Below are 12,819 nucleotides of genomic sequence, written 5' to 3'. Positions count from 1 at the left end.
ACGTTCGCTCTTCGAGGATCAAATTTCCCAAATGCACACTGAAAGTACAGTAATGCTATCTTTGGGTACAAATGAGGGGGTGGCCTGTAGCGTAGCGGTTAAGGTAAATGACTGGGACACGCAAGGTCGGTGGTTCGATCCCCGGTGTAGCCACAATAAGATCCGCACAGCCGTTGGGCCCTTGAGCAAGGCCCTTAACCCTGCGTTGCTCCAGGGGAGGATTGTCTCCTGCTTAGTCTAATCAACTGTACGTCGCTCTGGATAAGAACATCTGCCAAATGCCAATAATGTAATGTAATGTAAAATGAGCATGTTTTCCAAGCAAAAAAGGAAAAAATGAGTTATATGTTGCTGGCTAGGGGTACAGTTTTATGCACCTTTAGGGTGCCACCCCAGCAACAAGCATTTGTAACTTTCTAGGAAGTTTTCGTACCTTTATTTCTGAGTCCGATAGCGTACAGGAAGACAAAAGCATAAACGTGTACAGTAAGCACACTGAAGCCGATCTGTAAAGCCTCGCCCCTATGGGTCCACAGTGTAAGCACAAACACGCCCTGTGGTATTCGCCCTGCTCCTGGGTGAGTAAGTGTGTGTTTTTGCAGTGCTGGGTGAATAAGTGTGTGTTGGTGCAGTGCTGGGTGAATAAGTGTGTGTTGGTGCAGTGCTGGGTGAATAAGTGTGTGTTGGTGCAGTGCTGGGTGAATAAGTGTGTGTTGGTGCAGTGTTGGGTGGCATGGAGACCCGCCTGACCCCAGAGTCCAGATGCACAGCAGCCTGTAGCACTCCATGCTGAGTGCCATAATTACCCAGGAATGCAGGAAAAACACATTTGTGCCATGCGTACCCCCTGCCTCTCCCCCTGCACCCCCCACCCCCCCCACCATTCCTACATCTCTCTCTCCATGCTAATGAAAGTTTCTTTCCTGTGAAATTACTCTTAATTACGTCCTTATTTTCCAGTCTGGGTAAGAGTTATTGCATTCCTGCTTTCAACTAAACGTAGGTAGTCCTCTCATGCAGAGCTCTCGAGCCTAAGGCCACTCTCGCAAAGCTGCAGGAGAGCGCAGGAGAACACAGGAGAGCCCAGGAGAGCCCAGGAGAACACAGGAGAACACAGGAGAACACAGGAGAACACAGGAGAGCACAGGAGAGCACAGGAGAGCACAGGAGAACACAGGAGAGCACAGGAGAGCATAGGAGAACACAGGAGAGCACAGGAGAACACAGGAGAACACGTTTCACCCAGGGACTCTGACTCCCATCTACTGACACAGCAACACGCCCGGAAAGCTGAGCCCCGATCACACTCCATAAGATAAGATTTCCTTTACTGAACCCCGTGAGGTAATTTATCCTCGCCAATTGGACCCATCCTAGTTACTTAGGACCAGTGGGCAGCCACAGTGCAGCGCCAGGGGACCAACTCCAGTTCTGAGGCCAGTGTCTTAGCCACGCACACACACACGCACACAGATGCACACACCGCTGCCCCTGCGTCTGTGTGTGGCTGTGCCAGCAGACGATTGCTTCAAACTGTGAGCCGAACTGAAAGTTTGCCAGTCTCCACTTGGCTAGCGCTTCGGTCTTCAGCAATCTCGCGGCACAGTTCGTTGGGAAAGGACAGGATGTGGTAGAGAGCGTGCCAACTTGTCTGGCTGACTTCTCCAAGAAAAGCACAATTTTAACAAGGGATCAAACAAAGGGCTGCAATGAAGTTCAAGTAATAAAGTGTTAACATTTCATACAGCTGCTTTATAATAATAATAATAATAATAATAATAATAATATTAATAATACATTGTATTTATATAGTGCCTTTCTCAAACCAGGACAGTTTACAGAGAAGAGGATAAAGCAACAAGATTCAACAGAAAACTTACAACATGGATACAGGAATACCAGACAGAAAGTAACAAGATAAAAACAAATAGATAAATGACTAAAATGGATGACCAAAACCAGGGAGAGGAGGACACCATCCATCCATCCATCATCTTAACCCGCTTATCCTGAACAGGGTCGCAGGGGGGCTGGAGCCTATCCCAGCATACATTGGGTGAAAGGCAGGAATACACCCTGGACAGGTTGCCAGTCCATCGCAGGGCACACACACCATTCACTCACACACTCATACCCACGGGCAATTTAGAGTCTCCAATCAGCCTAACCTGCATGTCTTTGGACTGTGGGAGGAAACCGGAGTACCCGGAGGAAACCCACATGAACACGGGGAGAACATGCAAACTCCACACAGAGAGGCCCCGGCTGACCGGGATTCAAACCCAGGACCTCCTGGCTGTGAGGCGGCAGTGCTACCCACTAAACCATCCATGCCGCCTAGGTTATTATTTATAATAATAATAATAATCAACCAGCAAACTGAAATTACAGCAAGGTCCCCACACCCACAGTGAAGCTGATGATTACCCAGAAAGCCGTGCTGCTGTTGGATGTGACCCTGGCGTTGGCTGGGCTCAATAACAGCAGCGTCTCTCAGTTAGGCTAGGGACAAACTCCTCTCTAATCCTCTTAATTCCTTTGACTGGAACGTTCCCTCCCCAAGGTGAGACTATGGGCCGTTACACACAGCCCTGATGGAGCTGCAGGTCAGTCAGTACTGGTCAACCCTGGGTCAATTATGTAGCCTGATTGTTTTTTTGGATTCAAATACTTTTGGAGTGCTACAGTACTGGTGTATTCACAGTTACACAGACAGTCAGTACTGGTATAGTCACAGTTCCACAGACAGTCAGTACTGGTGTGTTCACAGTTACACAGACAGTCAGTACTGGTGTGTTCACAGTTACACAGACAGTCTGTACTGGTGTGTTCACAGTTACACAGACAGTCCGTACTGGTGTGTTCACAGTTACACAGACAGTCAATACTGGTGTGTTCACAGTTCCACAGACAGTCTGTACTGTTATGCTCAGTTCCAGACTACACTGAAAGACTGTGCTCTATCAGGAAAAGCCACTCCAGGTCCCAATCGCAGCAGACCTGCCTAAGCCATAGTTTCCCCTCTGCTTATTACATTAGCAGTGTGGTAAATAAGTTCGCTGCCAAAACGTTTCAGGTTTTATTCTCAGACATTTTTCACCCTAATGTGGAACGCCCTCTAAATACACACCGAGCCAACAAAGCCACCATTTACCATGAGCCAGGACAAGCGGAGGCTATGCTGTGTAACAAGGCCTGGTTACCATGGTAAATCCAATCCTCCATTCCTTGGACCATGCATTTCCCTCCTGAAGAAAACAGCTCAAGCTAGGTTTTGAAACAGCTGGTAGCTGGTTGACCAAGTCAGACCAGCTCTCAGCTCGACATGGTTTAGCTGCTTGACCAGTTCAGACCAGCTCTCAGCTTGACATGGTTTGACCAGTTCAAGCTCTGTTTTGAAACAGCTCAGACAAGCTACCAGCACTAGTTAGTAGACCAGCTCATACCCAGCCAGACAAGTTTGGCCATGCAGGTTGACCAGCTCATACCCAGCTAGACCAGCATCATGACCAGCTCATACCCAGCTAGACCAGCTTTATGACCAGCTCATACCCAGCTAGACCAGCTTTATGACCAGCTCATACCCAGCTAGACCAGCTTTATGACCAGCTCATACCCAGCTAGACCAGCTTTATGACCAGCTCATACCCAGCTAGACCAGCTTTATGACCAGCTCATATACAGCTAGACCAGCTTTATGACCAGCTCATATCCAGCTAGACCAGCTTTATGACCAGTTTGGTCATGCTAGTTGATCAGCTCATACCCAGCTAGACCAGCTTATGACCAGCTTGGCTATGCTGGTTGACCAGCTCATACCCAGCTAGACCAGCTTTATGACCAGCTCATACCCAGCTAGACCAGCTTTATTTTTTACAGCAGGGTGGGCATTTATATTCTGCCCCTGCAGACACCCGCTCACAGCTGGTATGGTCACAGTCTACATTTACTCTGCTGGCAGAGTACACCGCCGCACACCAACTGCAACGGCGAGTTACGCCATGTTGTAGGACCCGATCTCGCGTGGGCTGCTGCTGTTAAACACCTCGAGCAGGGCGAACAACCAGAACCAAACTCACGTCACATCCAGCCGTACGTACGGATAAATATGCAAAGCCGTGCGTCACGCAATCTGTGCTGGATCTGACAGCGCTGTAGGTAAATAAACAGCATACATCTGCATTCACAGAGCTCGGTCGACTCGGGAACACGGCTGAACGTGAGAGTTGACGATTCCGCGGGCGGTGATGAGAGGAAAAGTGTCATCATCGGGAGAGATAGCCTCATGCAGCACGCGATGGAGCTCACTTCTGCAGAACACACAGAAACAAGGCTTCTATTGTTGCCCTTAGCAATTAAAGGATTTTTTTCAGACATCACCACATCAAAGCCCCTCAGAATTTCTGTTAAAACACAGAAACGGCCGCTGGATTGGGTTTCAGCTCACTTATTTATTTTTTCGTTCTGAAGCAAAGAGAGGACAGGAAAAGCTGAAATAACATCGCTTTTTTCTTTTCTTTTTTTCTTCTTCTTCTTCTTCTTCTCCCTGGTAAGACGGACGAAGACGATCCGGCTCCCATTCGGTTAAAATGTTCCGGAGGTCCTGAGTGAAAGAGGAGATGCCCCGTGCAGTCGTACCGGTTTAAACCTGTTAAAACTGCCAGAGACGTTCAGTCCTGCACTGCGGAATCCGTGCTGTTGCGTTTGTATTGTCCTCGCCTTGTGAAAAGGCTCCACGTTTGTAGAGCGCTATAAAGACAAACAGGCAGCGGTACCGGGCGTCTGAGGTGTGGCTCCATTCATCTCTGGCCTTTTGACGGATCAGAAGAGTTTAAAGCGTTGAGTAACACGTTAATTTAAAGACTTAAGGTGAACAATGATGTTGATATGAAGTGCACCACGGATGTGACCCGTTTATCGCCTATAATCCCACGGGACAAGCTGCGCTTTGATCAATTTGACAGTTTTCAGGAAGTTATTCACTGTACTTCATGAAAACTTTTCCAGCGAAAGTTAAGTTCAAGAAACTACTGTACAATATTTAAAACATATCCATAAAATGATTTGTATTAAGAACAGTATTTTAACAAAGATTTGTTAACGGTAGGACCCAACGTACACCTGAACAGTCTCTGGTCCAAATTTCAACAGGCCGGCCAAAAAGTACAGAGGGAAAAGATGAAATGATTCCCTCTGGCTGATTAATGCATTGTTCTTTCGGCCCGTAATTGCGGCGTTAATACAGTGGGTGGTCGTTGACAGAAACGCACAGGCGGTCTGCACAATGGACTCTTCAGCCGGCCCAATCTCTTCAGCCCCGCTTCTTTTCCCACTTTTTGCTTGCCATTGTCAAAAAAAAAAGAAAAAATGCCAAAAAGAGAAAAGCTCCTTTCAGCTCCTCTGCAGATTTTCGAGGTGAGTGGGCTTTGTCACATCTGACGTGCGCGGAGGCGCGGACCGACTGACATCAGCCTCCCAAGCGCCTGTCTTCGGACCGGGGACGCGGGGAGAGACGGAACGTGGTGAAATGGAAATAATATTTAATTTTATTTCACTTCATCTTAAATATCTTTTAAATGGAAAAAGAATTAAGAGTAGCCATGGTTACACAGATCGCGTGGTCTCGGGTATATCAAGGTATATAAAGTATCCTAAATTATCATTGAAGCATACCGCATATTTTGTATTGCCTGGAGATACACGATTTCAAATGTACATTCAAATACACATCGGCGCACATGAAAAGATGCGTGACGATGTAAAATACAACAGCGGAAAAACAAATAATGATGCTGCATGTGTCTCTCTCTTTCACACATCCAACTGCCTGACTACCACTGTCAGCCCAGTATGGGAGAAATAAAAGAGTAGTCTTTCTGCTTGCCTTAGCTTTCTGTCACATCCCAACAGCAGTTTCTAGTGCAGGAACTTCTCCCCACAAAAACCCAGAAGTGCCCAGACTCAAAGCAGAGAGGTGTTGCTTTGGAACATTTTGTTTACCTAAAGCCCACCAGGTAATGTGCAGTACTGCACACAGTCTCTCCTAACGAGTCTTTGAGCTCATTTCGACAGTTTTCACAGATGCCAGATGGAGGCACATAAAAGATCAAAGCTACGAGCCCAAGGTCAGGCATCCGTATTCCGCTCCGAGGCGAGCAGGAATGCATACCTGGTATTTAAGCACCGCTACATGTAAATGATTAACTGAGTCTATGTGACTAAATAAATGATGAGGAGGAATTCAACCAGGGGCCATATGAATCCAAAATGACTTCTTGTATTGGGCTCCCAGGCTAGACGAAGCCGTTCTGTGCAGATGTACGGGGTACGGATGGGCGGTTACAGGCAGACGCACGCAGCAGGCTTACAGTAGCACAGGTGCGGGCATGTTAGGAAGGAGGGGCTACAGACGCACAGGAGGCCAGAGGAGAATGAATTAGTGTCAGACCTTCGGGGAGAAATGGCGCAGACAGGCTGTGTAAATCCTGGTAATGACAGGCACTCCTGTGCTGCTGAGTGCTCCTGCGTGGGCTCCCGCCCCCTGCCTGGACTGAGCACAGGCACACCGAACACAGGCTGGCCACTGCGGCTGTGCTGTGTGGCTGTGTGTGGGACAGTGTGTGTGTGTGTGTGTGTGTATGAGTGTGTGTGTGTGTGTGTATGTGGGTATGTGTGTGTGTGTGAGTGTGTGATGCGTTTGTGGGAGTCTGTGTGCATGTGCATGTGGGAGCGTGTGTGTGCGCATGTGTGCAATTGTCTGTGTATGCGTGTGTATATGTGTGTGTGTATGAGTGTGCGTGTGTGTGTGTATGAACTCTTTTCAGAATGGGATTGCCGTTCCTGCCGTTGGCACATTCAGTATCTCCTGCTGCTCAGAAAATGAAAGCCATGCTTTGCAGGTCAGGTCAGAATGCAATCCTTCGACAGAGCGAGGCATTAACACACAAGCGGTGCGTAATTCAGGTTAATGTGCTGTGTGTGCGGTGTTTGACCGTGTGTGCGGCGTTTGACCGTGTGTGCGGCGTTTGACCGCGTGTGCATCCTGTTCACTGTAGACTCTGCGCTCGCCATTTTCTACAGGCTGGTTTTCAGGCAAACATTCAGCACAAATCCACCATCTGTCTCAGTCAGGGAAGGGGTCAACTGCATTTTAAATTTATGAAATGAATTTAAATGAAATTCATCGGTAAGAAGAATACCTATAGTGTTTCTGTGAGGATTTTCAAATTCACAATTCATTTTGAAAATGTAACTGACCCCATCTCCCAAGTCTTTGCAGCTGGTCTCATTCAATACATGCAAAACACCCACCGCTGTGCCTCTCACCCATGCCTACACTGCCCACCTTCACAAGCTAACATTACACTCAGCCAGTGACAGCAGGCAGACTACGCTCGCTAACGTTAAACTCGGTCAAACATTCATTTCTCACACAGCATCAACGCTGCAGGAGTATCGTGGGGACAATTCTGAATACAATAAAGCGGATTGGCAATGTTCAGGTGATTGATTAGCCGGTCTTTTTTTTTTTGCACCGAACATATGCTTTTTTGAAACGGCGCTAATGAAAATGGTGCTTAAAAAATAGAGCCGTCCGTGCTTCCGTCTCTCTTGACATCGCACCGTCTTCATCGCTGAAGGCTGGCAATAAAAAATCACCGTCCCTTACAGCCGGCAACAATGCCAAGCAAATCCAGCGTGCTTCTGGTCCAGTCCCCGTCTTCTTCAGCTGTGCACACAATGCGTTTGAGCAAAGCCACAGGGGGGAAAAAAAGCCCTTCTCCGGCGAAGAACAACAATGTAAATAAAAGATCTAAGAATATCTACCGCTCGGAGCCACGGCTGACTGTACGATTGCAGGGTAAACAACAGCTCAATGGAGACCGAGGCAGAGGTCATGTAATCTGCATCGATACAGATTCTGTCAAGATGGGACTCTGCGTTACCACGGTAATCTCCACACATCCAACGCACACCTGGCTGACGGCTTCCCTCTGTGTCAGGAATGCGGTTTCAGGGACAGTTGTTAAGGAAGGGAATTCAACAGAGGTGCATACAGTTATTGATGGAGCCCTATAGACTAAACTACTCCAGCACCCCGAGAGTTAACCCCGCTGTCATGTACATCCCAGCCTAAATCTGTGATTCATCTACAGAAAAAAAGAAATAAAATCTAGTTCAGTTTGTCTGCGTGGTTGTATGGTTGTCACCGTGAATATCCTTGAAGCCATTAAAAGATCTTCATTCAAGTGCATTTCATATTTACATTGAGCGCTAGTATGTTTAGATCTCCGTAAAACTGACTCAAAACAGGATGCCGTGGTCCCAAAGACAGGAAGGCTTTGACTATTTGCATTTTAGAGCACAGGAAAATAAATGATTGGGCAATGCACAAAAAAAATGTAAATAAGATTTCCGTAATACCTATAGAGATTTGAGGTTTTTTTCCCCCTCAATCTTTTAAAATGCTTCCCTAAGATCCTTCACAGCATGACAGCACTTGCAAGCCGTGTAGAATAATATGTAAATAGTGTCAAAATTAAAAAGGGTAAGAAAACAACACAAGCCATATTCACACATCCCCCTGGATACCAGTGTGACTCGTTATTCCCCGAGAATTTATGACAACTTCGACAGGCCAATAGAGAACAGCGTGGAGCACAGAAGAAGAACCCGTTCAGGATGCAAACAGGAAGTGCTCCTGCCTAATTATCCGCTGAATTCTCCAGGTAGATCTGCCCCCTGCCACTACACCTTCTGTGAGTGGCGTGTGTTGTCAGGAGCACAAACAATTAAGTGTTGTTTTGTTAGGAGCAAGGGCTGACTCTCGTTGTTGACATTTACAAATATAAAAACAGAAAAAAGCACTCTGGCTTTAGTTTTCTTTCATACACCAGAATAGGTGATGTTAATTTTGTAACAACCCCCCCCCCCCACTCTGGGTTTAGAGTAGCAGTGGGGGGCATCCTATAGCCTAGTGGCTAAGGTGCATGACTGGGACCCAGAAGGTTTGTGGTTCAAGCCTGGTGTAGCCACAATAAGATCTGCGCAAGGCCGTAAACCCCACATTGCTCTAGGCGGGGGATTTTCCCCTGCTTAGTGGAATCAACTGTAAGTTGCTTGGGAGAAAGGTGTCAACTAAATAACAAACTATTTGTATTATTTTCACTGTAGAGAAGCAGACCTATACTAAATATCTGAGCGATTACCATTACCCCATGGAGCATTTAAAACCTTTAGGAAGAATGAAGTACTCACAGTGATGGTGAGTCACACTCTGAAGGTCTTGCATAAAGCCATTGAAAGCTTGGAAAGCCCAGCCTTTTAGGCAGCATGCCATGCTGAGGTATACTGCATAGCAACCATGTTTTAACAGTGGCCTACATTACACTCGAAGAAAAGGCACTTTTTATTCATTACTAGACCCAATGTCCGTAAAATGACTGCCTTCATCTGAACACAAAAGGCCAGGTCCTTACCTGCTGTCGGCGCTCCTCTCCTGGGACAATGGGAGCTTCTCCGCAGGACCCTTGCCAACTGGCTTCTTGGCAGCTTTTTGCTGAAAGATGGATATAAAAAAAACACACCTTTATTGAAGAAATAGAAAGAACAGAAAGTAGATTCATGTCCAGGCAGATAAGTGACATAAATTGCGACGTATGTTCTGAGTGGTGCACACCATCATGCAGACAGGTCGAGGTCCCAGGACTGGACGAGACAAAAATGCATTTGCATTCACTTGTCAGACGCACGCACAAAAAAATCAAACACACACAGCACATCAAACACAAAGGTATGAAATGGCTAATATTTATTGATCAAATGCAACAAGATGAGTCACGACCAGCCTCTGTCTTCTACACGTTTCATCTTCCACTGCATAATCCAGAAGTCATCACTTACATTCTAACAGTAAACTATGCAACACTGATCATTTTTAATGAGGCCTAATCCAAGTCTCTGCTTAATGTACTTGTATAATGTTATAGGCATAGCTGTAAAGATAGGTGATCTGTCTCGTGGTACCTTCTTTTTTTTTACAATACAGATTGTTTTTAATTAGGATAACATTACCATTGCTGATTAAAAACGGGCCCTGTCTGTCGTCTTGGTGATTTTGCAGTGCTGGGAGAGTAGCACCGGTGTTCTACACTGCGGTACGTCGCTCAGGATAAGAGCGTCTGCCCAGTTACTGTGAGGTAACGTACGGTACGTGCTGAGGCTGGGACAGCCTGTGGCCTAGTGGCTATGGTAGTTGACTGGGACCTGGAAGGTTGGCGGCTTAAGCCCCGGTGTAGCCACGATGAGACCCAGGAAAATCCATCCGTGAAAGAGTAACTCACGACACACAGACTTGTGTTGAAAGCTGGGCATTGAAGTGGAGTTGAGTGGGCACAAATGTACAGTAACTCATCAATCACTCCTCTCCATGTTCTGTATCACCTGTGCACTCCACTCCAACAGGAGTCCCACTCACATACTGTACAAAGACTCACTCAGACCTGCTCCCTGGTTAAAATATATAAGCCACCAGAAACATTTAGATTAATGGGGCAACATTTGCTCAGAAGTTGGAGAGGTTGATGAGCTGGTTGGTGCTTAGTATGGCAGCCTGTCGCGGTTGGTGTGCGAGTGTTTGTGTGTGTGAATGTGTGTGTGTGTATGTGTGTGTGTGAGTGTGTATGTGTGTGTGTGTGTGTGTGTGTGTGTGTATGTGCGTGTGTGAGTGTGTGTGTGTGTTTGTGAGTGTATGAGTGCGTGTGTGTATGTGTGTGTGTGAGTGTGTATGTGTGAGTGTCTGTGCGTGTAAATGTGTGAATGAGTGAGTGTGTGAGTGTGTATGTGTGTGTGTGTGTGTGTGTGTGTGTATGTGCGTGTGTGAGTGTGTGTGTGTGTTTGTGAGTGTATGAGTGCGTGTGTGAGTGCATGTGTGAATGTGTATGTGTGAGTATCTGTGCGTGTAAATGTGTGAATGTGCGTGGGAGTGGATGTGTGAGTGTGTATGTGTGTGTGAGTGTGAGAATGTATGTGTGAGTGTGTATGTGTGTGTGTGAGTGTGTGAATGTGTATGTGAATGGGTGGCTCAGGAGGTAAGAGCGCTAATCTGCTACTATTTGTATAATTATTATTTGTATAATGACTGTTTTAATTTATGAATTTAATGTAATTAATTTCTATATTACATATAACACTACTGTTTGCCCAGTGCTGGCCAGAAGCAGATGGGCTCCCCCTCTGAGCTCTTCCTGCCACTGTAGCCCTAGGCTTGCTCTGAGGGGGGCTCAGGCCTGGGCTCTTTGTAAAGCTGATTTGTGACAATCTCGTATTGTAAAAAGCGCTATACGAATTGAATTGAATTGAATTGAATTGAATTGAATTGAATTGAATTGAATTGAATTGAATTGAATTGAATTGAATTGAATTGAATTGAATTGAATTGAATTGAATTGAATTGAATTGAATTGAATTGAATTGAATTGAATTGAATGTGTGAATGAGACGCATCAGTTGTAAAGCACGTCGGATGAAAGCGCCATATAAATGCAGTCTATTTACTACGCATTTACCATTACCGTCCGGTCATGGCACCATATGCAGACTCTCACCCACCCACTCCCTCTGTTGCCAACTTTCATTATACACCTGAACGTTTAGCCATCGTCTGTGTGAGAATGCTTGCATCCAAGAACAGGCTAGCGACCGACATGCAGCTACTTGCTACCCCAGCAAGCATATACCATGCAGAGAAAAGCTGCTCCAACTGGCCACATTGTGATCGTGAAGGAAAAGGTGCAAGTTTGAAGCCATCATAAAGGACGAATGCATTCCAGGAAAAACACATCAGTCCTTTGTTTGATCCACTCCACGAGCAAACTCTGGTTGAGGGACATCTACAGAAATGTGAAATATTTAGATTGCCTCACATGAGAAAGAGAATGCAGTCTCACGTAGAATGCAGTCTGGCTAAAACAGCGGGGACATTTGGCGCAGTCAAACCCGGAACTTTCTTCTAATTGGCCCAATTGGCCATGCAGAAAACAACATGCAAACAAGGCTTGAGGAAAGGTAAGTGTTAAGACCAGCACCTTCTCCAGTTCGTCCATCACCAAGTACGGCTTGTAGTCAGGAGGGGGCGGGGCCAACATCAGGTTCTGGAATCTTGCTTGGCCCGCTTCGACTCTTTGATTGGCTGAATGACACACTTCCTCCTGCAGAGACAAGTTTCCTGTTTGTGAAACAACAAATAAGGTCATTGTAGTTTTTCAGTGTAAACAATAGGTTTTTTCCATCTTTGACTTAAAAAAAAGTACAAACTTAAAACTTAAACTGAATTGAATTTCATGTTACAATGTGTATTGTATGTATTAAAATGCCTTCCAGTGTACCTATACAGTATATACTATGTGCATATGTACACATAAATTAATGTCACCAGGATCAAGGAAGAGTGCTAAAGGTCTCATCTAAAGCTCAGGCAAATCAGTGTTGTTTTCTTGCTGAGACATAACACACTAACCCAGCGCAAGAGCAGGGGAAGGTCTGTTTACATAAACATTACAGACTAGTCTGGCCCAATCTGTTACAATTACCATTAAAATCAAGGGTTTCCTGCACAACAAACTGCATTTATATCTCCAATCTGCGTCTACGGGAGAAACAATCTCTCTCACAGTTCTTTCCTCTCATGTTCGGTGCAATTTGAGGCTGCCCAGGCGTGGTTTTGCGTCACCAAAGTTTTATTTTTTGTGTCGCCTTGGAAACCCCTGAGCATAGATTCTCTGTGTATGGCATCACTCAAGGAAGTGCAAAGTGGCTGAG

At 46.0% G+C, this 12,819-nt stretch overlaps 1 protein-coding gene across 1 annotated transcript in view; it reads right to left on the bottom strand.

Moving 5' to 3' along the window:
* Window positions 1-12,151, bottom strand: part of LOC133139551 (MORN repeat-containing protein 1-like) — a 34,990-nt gene extending 22,839 nt beyond the window's left edge. The window contains exons 1-2 of the mRNA XM_061259122.1: window positions 12,087-12,151; window positions 9,480-9,559 (exon numbers count right to left, since the gene is read on the bottom strand). Coding sequence (XP_061115106.1) covers window positions 9,480-9,559; window positions 12,087-12,146 — 140 coding nt within the window. The 5' untranslated portion in view covers window positions 12,147-12,151. The remainder of the gene's footprint in view (window positions 1-9,479; window positions 9,560-12,086) is intronic.
* Between the last annotated feature and the right edge of the window lie 668 nt (window positions 12,152-12,819).

The sequence above is a fragment of the Conger conger genome, chromosome 10, assembly GCF_963514075.1.
Source record: "Conger conger chromosome 10, fConCon1.1, whole genome shotgun sequence".
NCBI lineage: Eukaryota > Metazoa > Chordata > Actinopteri > Anguilliformes > Congridae > Conger > Conger conger.
The sequence above is the reverse complement of the archived record's forward strand: the minus strand, read 5'-3'. Positions and strand labels throughout refer to the sequence as shown.